This window comes from Chenopodium album, chromosome 20, assembly GCF_948465745.1.
Source record: "Chenopodium album chromosome 20, dcCheAlbu1.1, whole genome shotgun sequence".
Taxonomy (NCBI): domain Eukaryota; kingdom Viridiplantae; phylum Streptophyta; class Magnoliopsida; order Caryophyllales; family Amaranthaceae; genus Chenopodium; species Chenopodium album.
Window position 1 is genome coordinate 25,827,390 of NC_137853.1, and position 27,783 is coordinate 25,855,172.

General features: G+C 37.2%; 1 protein-coding gene and 1 non-coding gene across 2 annotated transcripts; one reads left to right on the top strand and one right to left on the bottom strand.

Annotated features, from left to right (window-relative positions):
* Nucleotides 1–4,521: 4,521 nt before the first annotated feature.
* Nucleotides 4,522–4,628, bottom strand: LOC145599872 (small nucleolar RNA R71). Its single transcript, XR_014104126.1, has one exon. It is a non-coding gene; the product is annotated as a small nucleolar RNA R71 (small nucleolar RNA).
* A 907-nt stretch (nucleotides 4,629–5,535) lies between these two features.
* On the top strand, nucleotides 5,536–6,417 carry LOC145596931 (uncharacterized). The gene has a single exon (XM_081653123.1). It carries the CDS (start codon nucleotides 5,536–5,538, stop codon nucleotides 6,415–6,417), a length of 882 nt encoding a protein of 293 aa, XP_081509249.1.
* The last annotated feature ends 21,366 nt before the right edge of the window (nucleotides 6,418–27,783 follow it).

The window sequence follows — 27,783 nt, forward strand, 5'->3', positions numbered from 1 at the left end:
ACTTAGTAGAAGAAAATCTACTCAAACATGATTAACAAAGAAATTAAAGAAAGCATAAAGAGAAAAGAGAATAAGAATGCTCATTGATATAAGATGGAAATCATCAAATTCCTCCTTTAATTATATAAAATCCATGGAAACCATTGTTTTTCTAACTTTCTCTCTCCAAAATTTGAGAGTTTCTCTCACTAAAAGTAAATACCTAAAACTAACTTAAGAATTACTAAAAAATGAATTCCTCCTCCTAAAATGAGAGAAAAATCTATTTATACTCCTTATTAAATTACATAGGAAGCTCCGCAAAAAGTCGAGCATCATGTATAGGAGCGGGCGCTCCAAATTTCATGTACGGGTGCTCCTAGCTACAGAAAAATGAGACAGAATCGTTCTAGAAAGTTTGGAGCGAGCGCTCCTCATAGGGTGTACGCCCGCTCCAATCGGACTGGACAAACCACTGAGCTTCAAATGAACATATATCCCACGTTTTACATTGGAATTGAGTATATGACCTGTTGTTGAAAAGCTCTCGAGATAAACTTTCATTTCCAATTAGAATCACTCCAAAATGTTACGTAGATCAAAAAATATAGGCGTTTGAAGTTTTATCTTTGCAAATAAAGTGCACATTTCTTCATTACTTGTTTTTTTATGTTTTGTATTTCTTCAATCTTGAGCAATGAACCTATCCAAGTGTTCCTCTAAAATTGGATCTTGTTTTCCACGTGCTAGCAAAAGTGGAGTCAAATTTCCTTGATTCTTGATCCAAACCAATGCATAAGAGTATATCAAGTTATGTACCTAGTACAAATCCACATAAACATTTCCATGAGTAAAAAACTATTCTAAAGAGAAAAGAGAATGAAAGCAATAAAACACGAGTTACTTCCCAAGAAAGATTTGCTTAAGGTCCTAGCTTGACTGCTTTAGTAAATAATGTTGCAACGAACGCAAGAGCTTGTCAAATGCACTACTACACATTTCGTAACATAATAAGTAGGCAAATGAGGGGAAGAGGACGTGCAACAAGGATAGTGCACGTAAATGAGGAGAAAGATGCCAAGAAAAAGAAGAAGAATCAAAAGTAAATTCAACAAAATTAGAAGAAGAAGAAGAAGGGAAACTCTCCTCAAAATGTTTTTGGGTGGCAAAATCACCCTTCTCCTCAATAATCATCGAGTGGGGAGCTTGAATATCCTGAATAGAAGGAGGGTCCCCAATAGGCTCCTTGACGAAAGAAGGGAGGGACATAGGATAGTAGGGGATATGGTTAAATTTCCTTGAAAAAGGGACATGAGAAGAGAGGATAGGAGCAATACAAATGAACTCTTTCTCACCATCATTCCTCACATCACCAATAAGAGCATGGAAATCAATCATTGAATCTTCAAAATATGGACACTCATGAACTTCATATCCCTTAAAATCCAATCTCCAAGAGAAACTACATCATCCTCTTCATCACAACAATGAACAACATGCCCCATAAAAATCCCAAAGGCGAAACTCTCAAAACCATGCATGAATGGATGCAAATTCATTTTAAAATCATCTCTTTCCCATGAAGTATTTGAAAGGAATGGTGTCCTTCGAACAAGTGTATTATTCCGTTAGCGGGTTCAGAATTATTAGAAAGCTAATATATTCAGTAAGGTCAAGTGATCGGAATGCCTGGGTGGAGGCCGCTTCCGATCAGTAATATTAATGGATAATTAATGTTACAGCTTAATCTTGACTGAACCCTTCGGGTCACACCAAGCATTCAACAAACCGAATCGATGAATTAATCCGGAAGGAATTAATGAGTCAACTGAGTAATATTTATTCAGACGTCGGAAATTCGAGCTTAGAGCGTCGAAACCGAGCGTCGGAAGTCGAGTCGAAAAATAGTGAAAGACGAGACGAGAAATAGTAATAAATCAACAAAAAACCAAAATACCCCTAGCATCGGAATGCCCTAGCAAACCGAGTGCTAAGGGCGTATGGCCTAGCATGGTGGCTAGCATGCGCACCAAGCCGAGCCTAGGCTGGCTGGTGCGTGCTAGCGCACCCATGCTAGCATGCTAGGCACGCCAGCCCGCTGCTGCTAGGCCTAGCAGTGCTGGCCGAGGCACAAGGCCAGCAGCAGCAGCCCGCACAAGCATGCGGGGCATGCTGGCCAGCAGCAGCAGCAGCCCGCATGCTTGCTGGGCTTGCTGTGCGTGGCTGCCGCACCACATGGCAGCCCACCTTGGCTGCCTTGGTGCCCAAGGGTGGGTGCCATGTGGCTTGTGGTCCATGAGTGTGTGGGGAGTGTGTTGGCCGGCTATGGGAGAGGGAGTGGGGAGCAAGTTTGGTCCCCCCCCCTTCTCCAAATGGTCCTCACCTAACCACTCACATGAGCTTGCCACTTGTTGATTTATTACTAGCTTGATTATTAATTTTATTTTAGCTTTAAAATAAAATGGAAAAATCAAATGATGTACACGTTCTATACCATATTTTACCCTCATTTTATAGCTATTTTCGTATGGTTTTTGAGCTCTACGGAGCTACTTCTCGCTAATATCCTCTTCTATAGTGTGGTTTGGTCTATTTAGTTGATTTTGTAGGTATATAGAGATTTCCGGATGATTTGGACTTGTTTTGGATAGCCATGAGAGCTTATGAAGATGTTAGAGAATTTTCCCCGTGTCCGCCCTGCAGGGCAACATTGCCCTGGCAGCCAGGGCGAAGAAGGAAAGAAGAGAAGTCTCAAAAGAGGAAGTATGAAGAGTGTAGCTTTTGTCCGCCCGGACCGGGCAACATTGCCCTGGCAGCCCGGGCAGACAAGAAACTTCACAAGAAAGGCTATGTGAAGAAGCGTTTGGGCGATGTTTCTCGCGCCCGACCGGGCGGCTTTGCCCGGTCTGACCGGGCAAAGCTTCGCGAGACGCGTTTTCATCATTTTTCGGGATTTCTTAATTAAGGGATGTAAATACCCCTTTGTAAAGCCCGATTAAAACACTTAGTTATTATCTTAGCAGTTTTAAACACTTTTAGAACCCTAATATTCTCTCTAGATCTAGATTACATTTTGATTACATTTGATTTTCAAGTTTTAATCTTTATTCATCAACGATCGGTACTTTTCTTCATTCAAGCAATTGGTATTCATCTTTATTCCTTCTTTTACTTTTACTTGCTTATTAATTATGTTTTCTTCATTGAATATTGTTTTTGCCTTCGTTAATATGTGTGAGTAGTTTCTTTATTCCAAGATCTAGCGGAACCCGAATATGATTGATGCATGATTTAATTCTTTAAATTCTCTAATGATAATTGCAATTGATATGCTTAATTGATTATGCTCATACCAATATTAGATTAGGGATAATTAGTATTGTTATTAATCCATTGTTTTAATCACAACGGGAGTTGGGTTTTGACGGATTTGAATAAATCAATTAAGGGTTTGAAGTTCATCACGGAAGTAGGTGAACGGATGATTAGGAAGTTAGAGTAATGTGCTCAAGGTCTTTAATTTGCATGATTCCACGGGAGTAGGTTTGATTGTGATTAGAGAAGCCATTGATAACTCGGGAGAGACCATTGGTATTATATAGGGATTACTTTTCCTCATTAATCAATTGAATTATATGTTAGGGGTAGAACGACTATTGCATTAATTGTATTCGTGGTGATGCTTGATCTTGGATGTTTTTAGCATTGATTTATCATATTTTTTAGTTTGATCGCTTTAATTAGTTCTTTAGTTATTGATTCTCATTCGTTTGATTTGGTTACTTGCTTAGTAATTGCTAGAGTTTATTTAATTAGTTGAACCATAGTCTCTTGGGATCCGACCCTTGCTTGCCCGTCTACATAGTAGTGGTCTAGTTAGGTTTATTTTTGTTAGGTACGCGACAAGCCTATCAAATTTTGGCGCCGTTGCCGGGGACTAACGGTTTCATTCTAGTTATTTGTGATTCGTTTTTACTAAGCATATATTTTGTTGCTTCGGCTATTGTTCCTTGTGTTTTTGATCTCCCGTTTTAGTTTCTTTGTTGCATGCAAACTCGAAGTTCAGGTTCAGATGATTTAACACCTTTTGATTCTGAGATCGAAGCTACTGCAAGAAGACGAAGAGGTAAAAGGAGGAAAAATCGAAATACAAGAGATATGGACGATCCGGGAACAAAATCTCTTTTGGAGTATGGTATTCCGGATACAACAACCGGATTCCTCTCCAGTATTGTTAGACCACCTGTCACCGCTCAGAGTTTTGAGTTGAAGCCCCAATTCATACAGTTCATCTCCAATGATTCTTTTGCGGGCTCACCTAATGATTGCCCTGTGAGTCACATTGATAGTTTCTTGGAGAAGTGTGACACTATGAAGCTCAATGGTGTCACTGATGATGCTATTAGACTACGCCTTTTCCCTTTTTCACTACGGGATAGAGCCAGGGAGTGGTTACGAGATGAAGGTATTGGTTCTTTTGATACGTGGGACAAGCTTGCCAAGGCCTTTCTAGTCAAATTCTTAGGGCAAGAGAAAACCGCAAAATTAAGGAACGAGCTATCTACTTTCCATCAATCCAATGACGAATCCCTATATGACGCATGGAGAAGATTTAAGCGATTGCAAAGACAATGACCTCACCATGGTATTCCAGAGTGGATGTTGATCCAAACGTTCTATAATGGTTTGACCCATGAGTTTCGCATCTACATTGACGCTGCGTCCGGAGGTTCCATCATGACTAAGAACCCAACCGATGCGAAGGATTTGATTGAGAAGATGGCGGCTAATGATAATTACCATCCAAGGGGACGAAATGCTATCAACATAGGTAATAAACATGATGTTGATGCTCTAACCATGTTGACTAGTTCTGTGCAGGCACTAACTCATAAAGTCAATCAACTCCAAGCTGAGTCCCCTCGACCCTCGATGGAAACTTGTCAGATGTGTGGATTGCAAGGCCATACGGCACGGGAGTGTCAACCCAATTACGATGGAATGACAATTGAGCAAGCCAATGCTATTTATACCACGACCTCCACAAGGCCATTTGATGAAGGGTGGAGAAATCATCAAGGGTTCTCATACAAGAACACTCAAGCTATAGCGAATCCTCCATCACCACCCGCTTTTCATGCAGGGGCACCTATCAATCATCATCCCATGCACCAACCACCACCTCAATCTTCAAATCTTGAGTCCATTATGGAGACTTTTGCTACTTCCCAACAACAACAATAAGAGCTTATTTCAAAGCAATTTGAGTTACAAGCAAGGCAGAATGAATATTTTGAAAACTCGATCCAACTGCTCGTTGCTCAAAATAAGAGGATAGAAACTCATCTTTCTCAATTATCACAACAAGTGAGTCATCTATCAACTCTTCAAGATCAAGCAAAAGTCCAAACAAAACAATGCAATGCAATTTTCGTGAAGAGAGATGAGTTGACTACGGGGGGATTAGAGAAGAAAGTGTGCAATTTAGAGTCGAAAACTGAAATACATGAGAATGAAGGTCCCAAATATGTTGCTCCACAAGCCTATGAGGAACCGATGCCTTTCCCGCAAAGGTTATCAAAAGTCGTGCTCGATAAGCATTTTGGGAAATATTCTGAGACTCTTAAAAAGGTATATGCTACCATTCCTTTTTCTGATCTTATAATTCAAATGCCTCAATTTGCAAATTTTGTGAAAGGAATTCTAGATCATGATCATAATGACAAGAAATTAGAAAGTTTGGTAGTAAAGGAGAAATGTCCTGATCCTCTACATGATAGCTTACCACCTAAATTGCATGATCCTGGTAGTTTTACTATCCCTTGCATGATAAACGAAACATATTTTGATAGGGTCTTGTGTGATCTAGGTGCTAGTGTTAATTTAATGCCCTATTCTTTGTATGAAAAATTAGGTTTGAAAAAACTTAAACCCTCCCCCATATCTCTTCAAATGGCTGATAGAACTGTTAGACTCCCTAAGGGTGTAGTTGAAGATGTATTAGTTGGGATTGGTGAACTTGTTTTTCCTGTTGACTTTGTCGTAGTGGATATGAAAGAAGACCTCAAGATCCCACTTATCTTTGGTCGCCCTTTTCTTGCTACAAGTCAAGCTTTAATAAATGTTCCTAAAGGACAAGTGACCATTAGGGCTCAGGATAAACAAGTTGTGTTTAAGCTTTTCAATGACCATAATTTTACTTTCGATGGTGGTACTTGTTTGAGAATTGATGCTACTAACCCTTTGGTTGATAAGTGTGTTTCTAATAGAAATCTTGTGAGCAAAAATGACAATATTCCACCACATGATGGGTTTAGCTACATTAAAATAAGCTCGGACACAAAACACATCGACTCTAATTTGAAAGAGTTGTTTGGAGGTGGATATATTAATGAGCAATACCACGGAGTATCTTCTCCGTGTGGTGACCCAGGTTGAGCTACTAAAGAGGGGTCGAGCTAAAGACCTTAAACAAGCGCTAAATGGGAGGCAACCCATTCCGTTTTTATTTATTTATTTTATTTTCCCTTTTCTTTTATTTATTTATTTATTTATTTTCTTTTTAGTTTGGGATTATGATGCGACATTATTTTGAGGGCGGTCCCAGCTCCGCCCTTAGGTATGATCCCGCCTCTGCCATTAGGGCCTAGTTTTCTTTTTTCCTTGCTTGTTCTTATTCGATATATGTTCACATTGAGGACAATGTGAAGTTTAGCTTGGGGGAGGGATTACTTTTGGCTTTGGGCAGTTACTTTGTGAATCATCATGACGATGAATAGCTAGTAAACTACTTCCCTGTGCCCCTATCCTTGATGATTTAAAAGTTTTTTTTTTGTTTTAGCTTGATTTTGATTGAAAGACTTGCAATGCGGATTAAATGATCATGATCTGATTTTGGATTGTCTTGGCCTAATGGAAGTCAACTTTGCTCAACTGTGTATGAATCTGGAGCTTGACTGTGTTAACTGTGAGGCTTGAGCCTTTAATATTCATTCATGTGTGTTAGTTCCTAGTGTGACAGTGATCTTAGTTTTGACTTGAGACTTTTAGTAGTGTGCCATGATACATTGCACATGCACGATGAGGAGGACGAAGGCCATGTTCATTAGGTAGCCTCCAGATGAATTTAGAAACGTCTGTTCCCTTCTTGTTTACCCATGTTGTAGCCTTGTCCATGTTCTTCATCTAAGTCACAAAATTAACCTATCGGCCCCAATTAGTAACTTATCCCAAGTCTAGCTTGGGGGAGCCATCTATCTTGGTGTTCTCTATGATTTGTGATGATGTTTTAGAGAAGATTAATTTGAAGCTTGAAGGTTCTTGAAATTTTTGCTATATGATCTATTTTTGAAGCTCTTATAGTTTGTTATTTAAAAAAAAAAAAGTTAATGAAAAAAAATGAAAAAAAAAGAAAAAAAAAAGGAAAAAAAAAAATCAGCTTCTTAATGGATAAATAAATGAGCTTCAAAAATAAGAGTAGTACGATGAATTGTTATGTAGGGTGAATAAGGTAGTAGTTGCTCTCAATCCAAGTTATGTTTGGAGTGTGTGTTCTTGTGAATTAGTTCGATGGGATTTTAATTTGTATTGTTCATTTTTGATGGCTTCCCTGAGGGACTATATTTGCCTACATTTTCCAATTTTTCCTACCCATTTTCACCCGGCCTACATTACAAGCTTGAAAAAGACCTTCTGACCTTCGTGCATAGTATTGTGTTCATGTGAAACGAGTCTTTTGTCAAAATGCTGGAGTATTTGTCACATTTCGAGTCGACTTTTGACTAGGTTGAGCGGCGTTATCACCCTTTAAACACGCGAGTGTTGTGAGATAGGGGGTTATCATTATTGGTGGGGATGGAGAGAGATCGGGCTCATTTTTAGCTCGCCACATAAAATTGTGCAGAGTGACCACTAAGTGAGATATTCTAGTCATCGATTCCTTATGTGTACATGGTTGACTCTGTTTGATGGCCATTTAGGTTAATTGATAGTCTGAAGGAGGTGATTGGTTGGCTAAGATGCTTGTGTGTCCGATTTCGATTTTGAGTATGATATTTTCAAATGTATTATAGGGTGAAGTATGTTTATTTGGTTGTTGATAGTCATTGATTGTCTTGCTTGAGGGCAAGCAAGAAGCTAGCTTGGGGGAATTTGATGTACACGTTCTATACCATATTTTACCCTCATTTTATAGCTATTTTCGTATGGTTTTTGAGCTCTACGGAGCTACTTCTCGCTAATATCCTCTTCTATAGTGTGGTTTGGTCTATTTAGTTGATTTTGTAGGTATATAGAGATTTCCGGATGATTTGGACTTGTTTTGGATAGCCATGAGAGCTTATGAAGATGTTAGAGAATTTTCCCCGTGTCCGCCCTGCAGGGCAACATTGCCCTGGCAGCCAGGGCGAAGAAGGAAAGAAGAGAAGTCTCAAAAGAGGAAGTATGAAGAGTGTAGCTTTTGTCCGCCCGGACCGGGCAACATTGCCCTGGCAGCCCGGGCAGACAAGAAACTTCACAAGAAAGGCTATGTGAAGAAGCGTTTGGGCGATGTTTCTCGCGCCCGACCGGGCGGCTTTGCCCGGTCTGACCGGGCAAAGCTTCGCGAGACGCGTTTTCATCATTTTTCGGGATTTCTTAATTAAGGGATATAAATACCCCTTTGTAAAGCCCGATTAAAACACTTAGTTATTATCTTAGCAGTTTTAAACACTTTTAGAACCCTAATATTCTCTCTAGATCTAGATTACATTTTGATTACATTTGATTTTCAAGTTTTAATCTTTATTCATCAACGATCGGTACTTTTCTTCATTCAAGCAATTGGTATTCATCTTTATTCCTTCTTTTACTTTTACTTGCTTATTAATTATGTTTTCTTCATTGAATATTGTTTTTGCCTTCGTTAATATGTGTGAGTAGTTTCTTTATTCCAAGATCTAGCGGAACCCGAATATGATTGATGCATGATTTAATTCTTTAAATTCTCTAATGATAATTGCAATTGATATGCTTAATTGATTATGCTCATACCAATATTAGATTAGGGATAATTAGTATTGTTATTAATCCATTGTTTTAATCACAACGGGAGTTGGGTTTTGACGGATTTGAATAAATCAATTAAGGGTTTGAAGTTCATCACGGAAGTAGGTGAACAGATGATTAGGAAGTTAGAGTAATGTGCTCAAGGTCTTTAATTTGCATGATTCCACGGGAGTAGGTTTGATTGTGATTAGAGAAGCCATTGATAACTCGGGAGAGACCATTGGTATTATATAGGGATTACTTTTCCTCATTAATCAATTGAATTATATGTTAGGGGTAGAACGACTATTGCATTAATTGTATTCGTGGTGATGCTTGATCTTGGATGTTTTTAGCATTGATTTATCATATTTTTTAGTTTGATCGCTTTAATTAGTTCTTTAGTTATTGATTCTCATTCGTTTGATTTGGTTACTTGCTTAGTAATTGCTTGAGTCTATTTAATTAGTTGAACCATAGTCTCTTGGGATCCGACCCTTGCTTGCCCGTCTACATAGTAGTGGTCTAGTTAGGTTTATTTTTGTTAGGTACGCGACAAGCCTATCATCAAAGTATCCCACATTGATGGGAGAGCAAATGATACTCCCATCATTTCCTATAAATACCCATGTATGGGCATTGGGAATGATGCTTGAGTAAGAGTTGAAAAAGGCATCACAATTAGTGAAAACCTTTGAACTCAATATTATTACTCGGGTTTTGTTGGTCGGGTCTTGCTAACTCCAAGACATTGGACCTAGTCGGTTTTGTTGGTGCGGGTGGACTTCGTTGGAGGTCTCCGTGCGAGCGGGACTTGAAGCTTTCAAGTAAGAGCTCATTTGGAGCGAAGCACGCGTCAAAGGTAATTAGCTTATCTTGATCTTGTGATTAATTTAATTATGTTCATGGTTTTATTTATTGCGAGTGCGTTCTTGGTTTTGGGTTTATTTCCGCGGTGAGTCGGACTCACCAAACCCCAACAGCGGTATCGGAGCCTCGCTCGTTTATTTTTAAAATCATGATATTTTCAAGGTGTTATTATGGCTTATTTTTTCTGGTTTTAAGTTGCTAATTATATTAGTAACTCGTTTTTCCTATTTTTTACCTCGTATTTGAGCTATCTTCAGCCCCGAACTCAGATTTCGACCCAAAAATAGTGAATTTTGGGTGGAAAACGTGTTCTGGAAATGGTTTTACCCTTGCAGGACTCGGTTTTTAGCCAAAAAACGACCAGAAATGCATTTTTCGAGGGATTTTTCGTTTTGACGAAAAATTTTAAGTCTTTCTAACCTTGAAAATTGGTTGCATATTTATGGTGGTTATGTATATGGTTCTTTCCTTATTTTATATGCAATTTTAGACCACTTTAAGCATGATTACTTGGTAGTAATTGGTGCTTGAAAGTTTGGTTTTATTTTTCACATAATTGCAAATTAATTGCATTGAGTGTGAAATAGTTGTTCTTTGATGCTTCCAAGTATTAAAGATTCAATCTTTACTTATGATAAGTGATTGAAACTTTGAGTTACTAAATTCCATGAATTTTGGTTAAACTTTGTTGATTTAATCATTTTTTAGTTGATTGGAATCATAAAGTTTAAAACTTGTGATAGAAATTAGTTTATCTTCATATTGGAAGATATAATTTTTCATGAAGTCACAAGTATTAAAGTTGGAGTCTTTATTGAACTTATGTTCATTTTTCCAACTCCCTTTTATTTTGTCAAAATCTCAAGATTAATTTAAAGTGATTAAATTAATAGTGAGAAATGCCCTAATTATTTTTTGTTACACCAAGTTAGACCAATTTTATTAAAGAATGATTCTTGGTAATAAAATTGGTTAATTGCTTTGGATGAATTATTTAAGTTGGACTTGTTATTTTTCATTTTTCCTCAAAAAAATTGATTCTAAAATTAATTTAGAATTGATTTATAATGTCACACGCAAAATTCGATAATTTTCGAAGCATTAGCACGCAACACGAGGCCTAAGAGCCCCGAGCTAGCTCTCGGCCAGCTGGGCTGCTCACGCAACCCATATGTGGCTGCCAAGGCTGCTAGGTGCCTCGTGCTTAGGTGCGTGGTGCTGTGTGTGCGAGGAATGGAGTGGGGCTGCTGCTCGCTGCCAGCCACACCCCGCACCAGCCAGCAACGAGCAGCAGCATGGCGCAGCAGCAGTATAGTGCTGTGCGCGCTGTGCTTGCTGCCACGCTTGGCTTGGCTGGGCGTGGCGTGTGCGAGCACAAGCAGCCCATGGGCATGCTTGGTGTTGCGGGGTGCCGATGGTTATGCTACGAGCTTGTTGTACGGTATGTACGATTCAATAATTAGCATAATAACCCCGGGTTATTAAGTCGATGCTATTTTAAGGTTAATTTTAGCATTGCTTAATAAGTAAATAAGGGTAATTTTGGGTTCCAAGTCTTAGTGCTAGGCACTTAGACATTATGGAATACGTAATTTTGCTTAACTTGTCGTTTTAATTATTTTAATTATTTTGTTTATTTAATTAAAATTTTGGAGGCTAGGCCTCGGGTTTATGAGCGACATTTGCAAAATTAATTTTGACAAATATTTGGGTTCACCGACTTAATTAATTGGATTAATTAAGTTTGGATGCGGAATTTAGTGGGAGCGTATCTTAGTCATTACCTTAACCGGATAAAACAACTTTGACTAGTTTAATTAGGCGTGTTAATTGAATTAACCACCTAGATTAATTACTAGCTAGTTCGCGCGCGGTTTTATGCATTGTTACTTGTTTGATCGTTGTAAAATGCATGGGCCATTCACAGATAGTGAATGGATGAATGGAATGTAAAATTCTCTCACAGGTTTTATGAAATGGCAACTAGTGGGGCCCGATTAGGATAGAAAATACGGACTGTGATCCGTGATGTATTTTTGTAAATCTAAATACGGTCTGCGAACCGTTGAGTATTTTTGTACCTTAATATTTAGATTAGTCCTAATCGTAGACACTAGCAATTATATTATTTGGTCAAGTCTTGAAGACGGGGTTCTTAGAAGACGAAGCCATAAAGTTGCAAAAGAAGACCTTTTGAAGACTTGAAGATCTCAAGGGGTCATGCTAGTTGCCAAATGCATCTCTATTTATGTTTTCGATATATATTTATGTTTATATATATGAATTATATGTTAGATGCATGGTTAGGATTTCGAATGTTGAGATGATTAATTAAGTTCACTTAAATCAACCAACATAGAAACCCTAGGTCCCTTAAAATTGAGTAAAACTTGCCATTCCAAAACACACTTACCAACCGAACGAGGGTAGTGGTGGGCTACGCCAAAGCGAGGCATCACTACTTCTCCAAGGAACGTAAGGCATACTAGGTATGCAAGTGGTTTTGGTTATACTCAACGATATGAGTGATGGAGTCCTAACATGTCGTGGCAAAGTGAATAAATTGTTTAGAGAGCATGGGATGCGACGATTTATTCAACCAAGAGTGGCTTGGAGCCATTAGCAAAGCGTTGCTTACCTTAGGAGATTGAGTGTTAAGACAAGCCAAAGCATGCTTAACCACTCTTTGTTTCTTTGGATCTTGGAATCGACTTATTCTCACCAAAATTGGGGACAATCTTTAATGTGTGAATAAGACGTTTTAAATAAGTTTGATTAAAATGCATGATTTCAATCTTATTTAAGTATAATGAATGGTTTTTCATTTTAAATTCTTTCAATTGTAGAATCATGTCTTCAACTAATAACTCGAACAACTTACGCTCAATTCTCGACAAGGAGAAATTGAGTGGGCCAAATTTTCTTGATTGGCAAAGGAATTTGCGTATTGTTCTCATGCAAGAGCAAAAGGAATATGTCCTTGATGAGGAAATGCCCGAGACTCCCAATGAGGAGGTGACTCAAGCTGCCCTAAATCGATGGCAAAGTGCCAATCGAGATGTCAAATGTATTATGCTGGCCACAATGTCTCCTGAGCTTCAAAAGACATTTTTTGAAAAGGAGACGGCTTTTGAGATCATTTCTGAATTGCAGAATATGTTCCAAGAGCAGGCCCGAACTGAAAGGTTTGAAACCCACAGGCAGATCCTTGAGAGCAAGCTCAAGAAAGGAGAGCCAGTCAGCCCACATGTACTCAAAATGATTGGATTGTTTGAAAACATGGGAAGGCTTGATGCGGGGTATTCAACCGAGATGGCAATTGACATCATTCTCCACTCGCTGCACAAAGGCTATGATCAGTTCAAGATGAACTATAATATGCACAGCATGGAGAAAACCCTCACCGAGCTTCATGGTATGTTGAAGCAAGCTGAGCAAACGCTCAAGGATGAGGGAAAGCATGATATGCTCATGATTAAAAAGGGCAAGCCGTTCAAATTTTCGGGCAAGAAGAAGAAAGGCTTTAAGGGGAAAGGTAAGAAGAAAACTTTTCCGCCTAAGTCTAAAGCTACCAAGGATAAGAAGGTAGCGTCTTCTAAATCTGATTCCGAATGTTTCTACTGTAAGAAGAAGGGACATTGGAAGAGAGATTGCCTCAAGTTCAAGGAGGATAAGAAGAACGGAACCGTTGCTTCTGAATCAGGTATATTCGTTATAGACTTTAACTTCACTAGCTTAACATCATGGGTATTAGATACCGGATGTGGCTCACACCTTTGTTCCAATTCTCAGGGACTAAGGAACGCTAGAAGGCTAGAGAAGGGAGAGATTGAACTCCGCGTCGGCAATGGAGCCAGAATAGGTGCCGTATCCGTAGGAACTCTCAGTTTGTCTTTGCCCACCGGGCTAGTTTTGGAACTCGATAATGTTTATTATGTTCCTAACATTACCAAAAACATTATTTCAATTTCGGCGTTGGACGCCAAAGGTTTTGAATTTCGAGTAAAGGACAAAGAATGTTCATTTTATCTCGATAATGTTTTATATGGTATTGCACATTCTGAAAATGGTCTTTATGTGCTTTCATTAGACAAACAAGTTTATAATGTGAATAATGATACCAAAAGAGCTAAGACCATGGAGTCAAATCAGACTTACTTGTGGCATTGTCGTCTTGGCCACATTAACATCAAACGCATCAAGAAACTTTTACAAGAAGGTGTTCTTGACTCTTTCGATTTAGAATCGTTTGAGAATTGCGAAGGATGTCTATTAGGCAAGATGATTAAACAGCCATTCTCCAAGTTGGGAGAAAGGGCAAGTGACTTATTGGGTCTTATACATACCGATGTATGTGGACCAATGAGCTCAACCACAAGAAATGGACATCGATATTTCATCACTTTCACAGACGACTATAGTAGATATGGCTATGTCTACCTCATGTCGCACAAATCTGAATCATTTGAAAAGTTCAAAGAATTTCAGAGTGAAGTTGAAAATCAGCTTGGCAAGAAAATCAAAGCCCTTCGATCGGATCGAGGTGGTGAATACTTAAGCCAAGAATTCGATGACCATCTGAAAGAAAAGGGTATACTTTCAGAATTGACACCTCCAGGAACTCCACAATGGAACGGAGTATCCGAAAGGAGAAATCGGACCTTGTTAGACATGGTACGATCAACAATGGGTCTTAGTGATCTTCCTATCTCTTTCTGGGGACACGCACTTCTAACTGCGGCACTAACACTGAACCGTGCTCGTAGAAAAGACTCCATATGAATTATGGACGAAGAAACCTCCTAGGTTATCTTTTCTAAAGATATGGGGATGCGAAGCATATGTCAAGAAATTGATCTCTGACAAACTTCATCCCAAATCTGACAAGGTTTACTTTGTGGGCTACCCAAAAGAAACCAAAGGGTATTACTTCTACAACAAATCGGAGAACAAAGTGTTTGTTGCTCGCGATGGTGTCTTTTTGGAGAAGGAGCACCTTTCCAAAATGACAAGTGGGAGGAAAATCGAACTCGACGAAGTTCGTGAGGATGAGCAACAAAATCATAATGACAGTCAAAGTGCTCAAACAGCATCTGTTGACGAAGGTCAAAATGATCAAAATGTGCAAAGTCGAACCGACAATGCAAATGCTCAATCCATTACCCTACGTAGGTCTCTGAGGCCGAGATCTCAACCTGATAGATATCTTGGTTTAGTATTAACCGAGAATCAGGACATCCTGATTATGGATGGAGATGAACCGGCAACCTACAAGCAAGCGATGGCAAGCACCGACTCTGCTAAATGGCAAGAGGCCATGAGATCTGAAATGGATTCCATGTTTGAAAATCAAGTCTGGGACTTGGTTGACTTACCCGAAGGTTATATACCGATCGGATGTAAGTGGATTTTCAAGTTGAAAACCGACAAAGATGGAAATGTATTCATTTACAAAGCTAGATTGGTGGCAAAAGGTTACAGACAAGTTCATGGTATTGATTACGATGAAACCTTTTCACCAGTTGCAATGCTTAAATCCGTTCGGATCCTCCTAGCGATTGCTGCATATTACGACTATGAAATATGGCAGATGGACGTCAAAACCGCCTTCCTTAATGGTTATTTGGAAGAAACTGTGTATATGACACAGCCTGAAGGTTTTGTCGACCAAAACAATGCTGGGAAAGTTTGTAAGCTTAAGAAGTCCATTTATGGATTAAAGCAAGCAAGCAGAAGTTGGAATCTGCGTTTCGATGAAGCCATCAGTAAGTTTGGTTTTATCAAGAATCCAGATGAATCTTGTGTTTACAAGAAGGTCAGTGGGAGTAACATCGCCTTCCTAGTCTTATATGTCGATGACATATTGCTCATTGGAAACAGCATTCCGTTGTTAGAGTCTGTAAAGGCCTGGCTTGGAAAGTGCTTCTCAATGAAAGACTTGGGAGAGGCTCAATACATACTAGGCATCAAGATCTATAGGGATAGATCGAAAAGGATGATTGGATTGAGTCAAAGTACTTATATTGATAAGGTACTTGCTCGATTTGGCATGGAGGAGGCCAAAAGAGGTCACCTGCCAATGTCACATGGCATAACCCTAAGCAAGAAGCAGTGTCCACAGACACCTGATGAGCGGGAAAGAATGAATCAGATTCCATATGCTTCGCTTATTGGATCTATCATGTATGCCATGATATGTACTAGGCCAGATGTGTCGTATGCCTTGAGTGCTACGAGCCGTTACCAATCAGACCCAGGAGAGGCGCATTGGACTGCGGCCAAAAATATCCTAAAGTACTTGAAAAGGAACAAGGATAAATTCCTGGTGTATGGTGGCACAAAGGATTTGGTTGTGGAGGGTTATACCGACGCAAGCTTCCAGACAGACAGAGACGATTTCAAATCGCAATCTGGATATGTGTTCTGTCTAAATGGAGGGGCGTTTAGTTGGAAGAGCGCAAAGCAGAGTACAACTGCAGATTCTACAACTGAAGCCGAATACTTGGCAGCTGCTGAAGCAGCTAAGGAGGCTGTTTGGATTCGTAAGTTCGTTGGCGAACTTGATGTTGTACCCTCTATAAAGGGTCAAATAGCCCTCTATTGTGACAACAATGGAGCTATTGCTCAGGCCAGAGAACCTAGAGAACATCAGAAGGTCAAACATGTCAAGCGGCGATTTCACATGATTCGAGAATGGAAATCAGAGGGTGAAATCCGAATTTGCAAAGTTGGAACGGATGACAATGTAGCCGATCCACTTACTAAACCTTTGCCTCAAGTGAAGCACAACAAGCACGTTGAGGCAATGGGAATCAAGCATGTTGGAGACTGGCTTTGATTTCCTTGTTTAGTGTTTTTAGTTAATTTTGAGAAAAGTTAATGTAAGACACTAAGGAAAACCATTCATGTTTAGGAGTAATATAAAATTTCATGCAACATTTTATTACTCCATTATGCTATTTAATTGTGGTTTAGGATTAAATAATGAGTCCATTCGATTCTGAGAATATTCAAAATAGGGTATCAAGACCAGTCTTGGTAAGGAAACACCTATTAAGTGAACATTGAATATTATAATCGAAAATTATCCCTAATCAAGGTCATTTAAACGATGGACGATTAATGACCATTTGAGATTAGTGTGTAGTCTGATTTATAGCACCGTTTCATGTGCTACGAGGACGTGATTGTCATAAATCATTTGCACAGGTATTGGTTTAGAACCATACTGGATCGACCTATGAGAATACTTTAAGAAATTTAAAATTTTTGTCATAAGTATACTTCTCATTATGGCTATCGGAACCTATTTCCTCGACCATGAGTAGTGGGAGTTCTCTTGTTTGAGTACTAGTTCGCTTTGATGTTGTCAAACGTCTGCCATAATAGGGGATTATAACGGCAACACTCGGGCGGCTAGGTCCTCTCAGTAAGAGGAGCTACATTACAAGACAGGGAATGTCCCCCTAGTAAAATAGGGAAGATGTCTTTGTTGTATACAAGGCCTCTCGTAGAGCGAGACTGTAAAATGCATGGCCGTGCTCGGATGGATTTTAGAAATCATCTGTTTATTGACAGTCGGACTCGGAATCGAGAAACACTTCTGGACGTAATAAGGATGACAAGATCTTACCTTATAGTTCATGAAGAGACATTAAGCGACATAGGAAAGGGCTATACACAATATGAGCACTTGTCCGGAAGGACAAGAGGGAGATTGAAAGGAATGGTGTCCTTCGAACAAGTGTATTATTCCGTTAGCGGGTTCAGAATTATTAGAAAGCTAATATATTCAGTAAGGTCAAGTGATCGGAATGCCTGGGTGGAGGCCGCTTCCGATCAGTAATATTAATGGATAATTAATGTTACAGCTTAATCTTGACTGAACCCTTCGGGTCACACCCAAGCATTCAACAAACCGAATCGACGAATTAATCCGGAAGGAATTAATGAGTCAACCGAGTAATATTTATTTAGACGTCGGAAATTCGAGCTTAGAGCGTCGAAACCGAGCGTCGGAAGTCGAGTCGAAAAATAGTGAAAGACGAGACGAGAAATAGTAATAAATCAACAAAAGACCAAAATACCCCTAGCATCGGAATGCCCTAGCAAACCGAGTGCTAAGGGCGTATGGCCTAGCATGGTGGCTAGCATGCGCACCAAGCCGAGCCTAGGCTGGCTGGTGCGTGCTAGCGCACCCATGCTAGCATGCTAGGCACGCCAGCCCGCTGCTGCTAGGCCTAGCAGTGCTGGCCGAGGCACAAGGCCAGCAGCAGCAGCCCGCACAAGCATGCGGGGCATGCTGGCCAGCAGCAGCAGCAGCCCGCATGCTTGCTGGGCTTGCTGTGCGTGGCTGCCGCACCACATGGCAGCCCACCTTGGCTGCCTTAGTGCCCAAGGGTGGGTGCCATGTGGCTTGTGGTCCATGAGTGTGTGGGGAGTGTGTTGGCCGGCTATGGGAGAGGGAGTGGGGAGCAAGTTTGGTCCCCCCCCTTCTCCAAATGGTCCTCACCTAACCACTCACATGAGCTTGCCACTTGTTGATTTATTACTAGCTTGATTATTAATTTTATTTTAGCTTTAAAATAAAATGGAAAAATCAAAGTATCCCACATTGATGGGAGAGCAAATGATACTCCCATCATTTCCTATAAATACCCATGTATGGGCATTGGGAATGATGCTTGAGTAAGAGTTGAAAAAGGCATCACAATTAGTGAAAACCTTTGAACTCAATATTATTACTCGGGTTTTGTTGGTCGGGTCTTGCTAACTCCAAGACATTGGACCTAGTCGGTTTTGTTGGTGCGGGTAGACTTCGTTGGAGGTCTCCGTGCGAGCGGGACTTGAAGCTTTCAAGTAAGAGCTCATTTGGAGCGAAGCACGCGTCAAAGGTAATTAGCTTATCTTGATCTTGTGATTAATTTAATTATGTTCATGATTTTATTTATTGCGAGTGCGTTCTTGGTTTTGGGTTTATTTCCGCGGTGAGTCGGACTCACCAAACCCCAACAGTATTCTCAATTAGCTCACTTAAAAGGATATGGTTTTTCATTTGAACCTCACAAAATATATGGGACATAACTTCAAATAAGTCCAAACACTCATGGATAGAAAAATCACAAACATGCACTTGAGATTCATCAAAATAAGAAAGGGGTTTTGCATTCACAAAATCATCATTTAATTCATTCTCAACTCCTTTTTCTTCACTCAAAACCTCACTAATGTCTTCCTCACACTCTTTTGATTGCACAAAAACATCATCATCATCATCCTCAACACACACATGAGATTTAAAATATTAAAGATCATGCAACAAAGATGACAATTGGCTTTCTAGCTCTTCCTTTCTCCTTATTACCTCCTCAATACGCTCATCACTCCTTTTCATCATCTCCAATTGACTTTTCATAGATTTTGAAAATAACTCCTTACTTGGCCCAAATTTAGAATCAAGCTCAAAACGCCTAATAAGGGATTCTAAATAATCAATAGGAGACTCACAAGATGAAGAAAATTGAGGGTTTACAAGGGGAGAAGGATCACAACCAAGATTGTAAGCATCAACATTAGAAGGATAAGTATAATCATCACCATGGGAAGAGGGGGCACAATCAAGCATATAAGATTCATTATTGGGAGAAATAGGTAAATCACAAGAAGGCATGCTAAATAATGAAGAATATTGAAACACACCATGCTCATCAACATTGGAATGCACCTCATCATCATGAACAATAAGGGAAATACAGTTGAAATCTTTTGTTCTAGGTTCACTAATGGGATCATGTGACAAATCATGGGAATTCATGCTAACATTAAAAGAATCAACACATTGTACATCGATATTAGAAACATGATTACCCCTATTATAAACATGTTAATAAAACAAACATAAAAATCTCAAGCGTCATCAATTGACAAATCTTGAAATTCACCATTATACATGATTGCAACAATATCCCTAGTTTGCTCATTCAAACCACAATAACAAATCTCACAAGCCTCCCAAAGACTACAACAATTAACGTCTAAAAATCCTTCAAGTCTATTGAAATAGTCACAAAAGGCTCATTATCATATTGAGGAAATAAGGAACATGTCATTTTTTATTTTCACAAAACAAAAACAAAAATCAAAAATCAAATAAAAGATAAGTATATACAATTACTTAGACTCAAGCAATAAAAAACAATCAAACATTAATATCGTTCCCCGGCAACGACACCATTTTGAACGCGGGAAAATTAGGTCGTTGATTAACCTCCACACGACCAAACAAAATTTAATATAATCCTAAACTAACCCCTAAACAAGTCTAGTCATAAATTCGGAGTCAAACCACAAGGAACGGTAATGTTAGATTGTTCTCGATTTGATGCTTAAGTTATGCTGAAGTTGGTTTATGGATAATAGACACTACAACTACACTAACACACATATAAAGAACAAGATATTATAAAGTCTACTAGGGGCAAAGATCCACTTTGAACAATTAACAGGTTAATGAGAATCCATTTGATAATCAATCATGCAAAGAAAGAATTAAAATGGGAATTAATTACACTCAAGAGCAATCTCTCAAATTCCTAGCCTAGATCCCTTATTGACTAGGTGCATAGAAGAAATTTACCAAAAATGCAATCAAATATATCAATTCTAATTCACAATCCCTTGTGAAACTAGAACTAATATGCAATTAAGTTTGCTATCATGGGAGATCAATCCAATCTAAAATAAACAACATGCCATCATCAATTCAATCAATTTGCATAAAAATAATTATTTTTTTTGAAAACATAAAAGATAATATGCAGTCATAAAAAATAATATTTTAAGTTGCTTGATTTGGGATAAAATAACAAATAGATTTTAGACCAAATTATATTTTGTATGTAAAAATAGTTCTAAATTGATACTCCGTAACAAAGAGTGAAAAACCATGCATGGCACGGGATCTAATCTAGTTTGCTTAAATATGTGAGGTATAGGTAAGAATGTAGCTAAGTGAGCTCATATTCGATCTTTTTGAACATTTGAACCTCAATCATAAAAATTCTTGAAATTGAACTTATTTGACGTGTTAGAAACTTATATTGATGCATAATTTACATGTTTGACCTTAACACATGTAGCATCCATTTGGTTGAAATCAAGATATATAGGCAAGAAAGTAGCCAAGTTAGTTCATTTTCATTGTACTTTTTTTAGCATGTTTAACCTTAAAACAAATTAATATAAGAAATAAAACTTGTTTCAAGTGTTAGAAACTTCCAATATAGCATATATGATATGTTTGAAGTAATTATTCATTCATTTGATAAAACACATAAAATATAGGCAAGTGAGCTTTTTTTTTTTTTTTTGGAAAGCGGGTAAAAGGAGACTAGCTCCAACAGACTCGACGCAAGAAATTAAACTACCGACAGACTTAGGCCCCGTTCTTTAGAGCTACTCTGCTCTGCTTTGCTCTGCTTTGCTCTGCTTTAATCTACTCTGCTCTGCTCTGTCCTGCTCTGCTCTGCTCTGCTTAAAATTAATACTTAATATTAAATTATTATAATAATAATAATGTATATTTAATAATAATAATAATAAATAATTAATACTTAATGATAATAATAATTAATATTGAATAATAATAATAAATAAATAATATTTAATAATAATAATAATATATAATTAATATTTAATAATAATAATATATAATTAATATTTAATAATAATAATAATAATAATAATATATAAATAATATTTAACAATAATAATAAATATTTAATAATAATATATAAATAATATTTAATAATAATATTATTAAATATTAATATTTAATAATAATAATATATAATATTTAATAATAATAATAATATTATTAAATATTTATATTTAATAATAATAATTAATATTTAATAATAATAATATTAATAATAATATAATTTTATTTAATAATAATAATATTAATAATAATATAATTAATATTTAATAATAATAATATAATTAATATTTTAAAATATAAATATTATTAATTATAATTAATATTTAATAATAAAATTTAATGATTATAGTAGAAGTAGTAGTAGTAGTAGTAGTAGTAGTAATAATAATAATAATAATAATAATAATAATAATAATAATAATTGTAGTAATAATAATAATAATAATAATAGTAGTAGTAGTAGTAGTAGTAGTAGTAGTAGTAGTAGTAGTAGTAGTAATAATTATAATAATAATAATAATAATAATAATAATAATAATAGTAATAATAATAATAATAATAATTGTAATAATAATAATAATATTAGTAATAATAATAATAATAATAATAATAATAATATTAATGAAATCTGCTCTGCTCTGCTCTGCTGAAATCTGCTCTGCTCTGCTCTGCTGAAATCAGTTCTGCTCTACTCTGCTCTGCCCAGAAGCTCAAAAGAACAGGGCCTTAGACCTCTTCGCAGAGTTGGTAAAAACAGAATACATCCAAGAAATAGGGGGACTACTAACATGATCATCAAAGGGGGGGATACAATGAGATTGACTAATTCCAGTATGGATGTTAGACATGAGATACTCGAGGTTTGATCCTTTACGTTTTCTTGTCCGGCAAAACTGATTCCTATTATGAGAAACAACTGGCTTCTTCCTCTTCTTCACATGCGACCTACCCAACCTTCTATTCTTCAGTTTGTTGGAGTTAAATATGAAGGTAACGAGGGTAGGATGAGTGGCTCCTATAGCTCATTTTCTAAACCCAAGGGTTCATCCTTGTTAGATCAAACCTACTCTACTTCAGCTTGATCGGTAACGTGAAAGTCGTTTATATGCGTTATGTTACCATTCTCGATGCATATGGATGCATTGCTGTAGTCAGTGGTGCTTGAGTGTACGTGATCATCTGATTTTTCAGAATCAATAGTGGAAGTAGTGCCACTGCCAACAAACTGGTCAAATACTAGTGGGGGGAGACCTTCTTCTTCTTCTTCCTCCTGCGATTTTCCCTGTTGCGTTTCTTTTCTACCGAACGTACCATTTCCTTAGGCATTGACACAACATCTGGACTTGTTCTATCCATGTTAGTGAATTTTGAAGGGTGCCTATTCGGTGCAGTCGGTTTTTTCACGCATAGGGTCATCCACGAGCCGGTTGATGTGTTGAAGAAGTTCATTGTTTTCCCTTGTTGAAGCTCGAAATAAGACAAGTAGGGGATCTTGAGGTATTGGTTTATCCTCCTACTATTGGAAAAAGAGTAAGTAGTTCCAACTTCATGATACGATGCACGACTAGATCCTTGATTGCTCTGCAGTAACTTGAAGCTTCCTCCCCGGAGGCCAATGGGAAGAAGGCATTGTTGGTAATAGCTGAACTCTCCACTTCCCTTTCAATGACAGGGTCAGTGACATTCATGTTAGTCAACCCGCTCTGTTCATCATTTCCCATTAACACAGTACCGGTCCCCGGAATAGAAGCCTCACTGACCTTACCTTTCTTAAAGCGGGTAGGAAGGGTCGGGTGGGTAGACATTTCACTCCTCTTACTGTGAGACTTCTTAGGCTCTAGCCTGGCAACCTTGTCAAGATTGTTGCCAAGATCCTTATCACTTTCCTGGACTTCCCTTCCACTCTTTAATTTGTTAATCTCTCAGAGTAACCCCTTAATATTCTCCAATTCCCGGATAATATCATGACAATTAGGTTCAACCTTAGCTGCCTTACTAAGGTCCTCATATGCTTCTTCAGTTTGGAAGAGTTTAGCCTCTGGTAAGGCCCTTCTGTAGAAAGCTTTTGCATTACAACCATCATACTTAATGACTAAGGAGCAGAGTTCCTTAGTTAGTTCATAATCATGCACCTTAAGAGCACAAGCTACAAGGTTTAATTCCAAAGTAATTGCAAGATTCCAAAATAAACTATTGTCCTCCCCATTTCTAGGAGAAACAAAGCAAAGGAATTTTAGACCTCTGTCATACCTCTCTCCCGGAATAATAACATCACCATTTTTGAAGTAGGCATTACCTTCCTCTTTCAGGAACTTGACATGGTGAAGGATATTACGGGGACAATTATTGGAAGCAAATTCAACAATACTATCATCATAGTCATCATTTAGGTGAATAAGCATGAGATCATTTATTAAGGATTGACACTCCACTAAAAAACTAAAGAAAACAAGAAAGAAATGACTAAGACAAAGCACATGGAGCCTTACATAAACTACCTAGACAAGGTATAGAAACAACTAGGAAGTAGGAACGGTGGTGGTGGTGAGAATTCACAGGACCCGATTGACTCAGCTACAGCAATTGAAAGGCGACCAGGTTGTTATCGGCGAACCACCGTCCAAGCTCTTCGCTGGCGATTGGAGAACGACACTAAAGTAGAGCTAGAGAAGGGGCGGTATGCCGACGATCGAGGAGAAGTGCCACCCACTCCGATCTCCTGCTTATTGATGAATTGAACTGGAGAAACTTAGGCGGAGGAAACTAAGTTTTGGTTTCTTGTTTACAAGAGCAAATTTAAAACTTAAAAAAACTAAGTATTGCAAGTGAGCTAATGTTTGTTCCTTTTGTACATTTTGAACCTCAAATGATACTTCCTTCGTTCCCCAAATAATACAACATGGGGATATAACACGAATTTCAAGAAATTCAAGAAAGTGATAGAGATAAAGAGAAATAAAAATAGGGCTCCATGTGACGAGGAGAGAGAAAGAGGAAAATTAAAACATGTGCAATCAAGAAGATGTTGCAATATTTGTGAAACTTCTTAAGATGATAATTGTTGCAGTTTTTGTGAAACAGAGGAAGTAGAATATAATTATAGTTCCAATGGAGCTTGTTTGAAGTATTAGAAACTTATATGCATGAATGACATGTTTGTGGTGATTATTCATTCCTTTGCTTTTTTTTTTAAAGGAAATTTTATTCATCTACTTAAATATGTGAAGTATACGAAATAAAGTAGCCAAGTAAGCTTATTTTCCAATCTTTGTGTGTATTTTGAACCTCAAATGATAAAAATTTACAAAATATAAATCTGTTCAATTGTTATAAATTTATAACTATGCATAAATGACATGTTTTAGGTGATGGAATTAATATTTAAGTCATGTTTGGATGAATACAAGAAATGTAGGCAACATACATAGCCAAGTAAGCTCATTTTGCCCTTTTTTTGTGCATATTGAGCCTCAAAGGATAGAAATTTAGAAATTAACTAGTTTTTAAGTGTTAGAACTTATAAATATGCTTGATTAACATGTTTGAGGTGATTATTTATTCATTTACTTGATTACATGAGTTATAGGAAAGAAAGTAGCCAAGTGATCTAATTTTGGATCTTTTGGTGTAATAGAACCTTAAATGATAGAATCCTTAGAATTCGATCTTGGTTCAAGTGTTAAAAACTTATAATATGCGTTATTGACATGTTTGAGGGGTGACAATTCATTCATTTAACTGATTACAGGAGTTATAGGCAAGAAAATAGCCAAGTGAGCTAATTTTGGATCTTCTAGTGCAATTGAACCTCAAACAATAGAATCTTAAAAAGAGTACTTGTTTTGAGTGTTAAAAACTTATAAATATGCATTTTTTATGCAGTTGAGGTGATTATTAATATATTTTACTTGATTACATGAGTTATAGGCAAAAAAGTAGCCAAGTGAGCTAAATTTGGATATCGTTGTGCTTATTAAGTCTCAAATTATAGTAGTTTAAGAAATAGAAGAAGGCGGTAGGTGTTAGTGGTGGCAAAGGAGATTGGCGTGAAAGGGGGTGAGAATGTTCCAGAAGTAGTGAAGGAAGTGAGTCATAAATTAAAAGAACGAAGGAGCGAAGAAGAAGGCGGATGCGGCATCGTTGGTGCTTGGTGGTGTGAGAAATAAGGTAGGAGAAAAAAAATTATTAGGTCTATGATAAATTGGAAATTTTGGTTTTAATAATCCCAACTTAAGCCATTTGCTTTAAATAATCCCAACTTTGGATTATTATTGAATAACTTAACTTTAGGGAGTATTCGCTTTTATTGGTCCCAACCGATTTTCAACTTGATATAACAGATTACCTTGAACACATGACAACACATGATTGGTCGATTTTTTATTTTTTATTTTTACTTTATTTTATTTTTTTTTAAAAAGAAAAGAAAAACTAAACAACAATAATAATAATAAAAAAACCAGCACACCCACCTCCACTACCCAATCTAGCAACCTCGCCCCTCCTTTCTCACGTCCCTTGAGTAGCCCCCTCCACCCACCCTCTGTCGGCGTCAAGCCCAATCCCGTCGACTCGCCGTTATCACGAACCATCCCCGGCCCACTTTCTTCTCTAGCCTAGAAACCGTACTCCCTTTCCCTATCTTCGACACCGACACCACCTCCGTTGGGGTTTTGGGGTTGGGAAAGGGGAGGGGGGTAGGGTTTCAGCATTTGGGAAGGGGAGAGGGGCGGTTTTCAGGCCATTCTGGTGGTGAGGATAGGGGGGCTAGTTTGTGGGTAGGGCAACCATGTCGGAGGTGGCTTGCTGTTTATATATATATATATATATGTATATATATATATATATATATGTATATATATATATATATGTATATATATATATATATATATGTATATATATATATATATGTATGTATATGTATATATAGTGTATATATATACATGTATATGTATATAATGTTATTAGGATCGGGATTCTACTTTGGATCGAAAGATGGAAGTAGGATCGAATCGTAAAATCGGATCGTAAGATCGACCGATCCTACAAAAATTGCAAAAAAAATAAAATTTTACTAAACTGTTTCAAATATTTATTCATATTTAAACTAAATTAAGTATATAATAATAATATTTCAATTTTTTTAAAAGTTATTTCCTTATATACATTACATGACGATAGTGTATACATACGCAATCTAAATTTATAATACTCTTTGTTAATTTTACATTCTAATTCAAATAAAAAAAATTAACCTCTAAAAAAAAAAGAGAAAAAATGTTGCTAGTTGTGGTAGACCTAGTAACATAATTCATACTTGGCTATCATTTTAATTTTTTGTGCTAGAGCTTTACATGTTTATAAAATCCAAAAAAATTAGCTTCCACTCACTAAAGATTATTAAAAGGTTTATATTACATACTTGCACTGAAATTAGATAATTAAATTCATTGTAACATAATCAGCTACATCGATCAAGTGAAATTCGAGTGAAATCAGGCAGGGTTGGATCCACAGTATCTACCAACCAAGAACAATAGTAAGCCCACAGATTTAGCTTATTTTAAACAAAAATAAACAAAATAAATAAAAATTAAGGGGAAAAAATAAAGAAAAAAAAATAAATTGGAAAGAAACCAGATGAGCAAGTCTATACTAAGTCCACTAAGATAAAAATGTTCCTTTTAAGCTTATTTTGTAGAATCGGTAGAATCGCCCATAGGATCGTAGAATCGTTATCGATCCTACCGATCCTGTACGATTCTACCGATCCTATGGCCGATCCTACCACAGATCGATTCTATGGACGATCCAGATCGACTGGGTGTATTAGGATCGTAGAATCGCACGATTCCACGATCCGGATCGCGATTTTGATAACTATGTGTATATATATGTATATATATACACTATATATACATATACATGTATATATATACACTATATATACATATACATGTATATATATACACTATATATACATATACATGTATATATATACACTATATATACATATACATGTATATATATACACTATATATACATATACATACATATATATATATATATATACATATACATATATATATATATACATATACATATACATATATATATATATATATATATATATATATATATATATACATATATATACATATATATATACATATACATATATATATATATAT

Excerpts from the sequence above, each read along its gene's own strand:
- LOC145596931 (XM_081653123.1), top strand. The coding sequence starts at position 5,536 with ATGCCTTTCCCGCAAAGGTTATCAAAAGTCGTGCTCGATAAGCATTTT.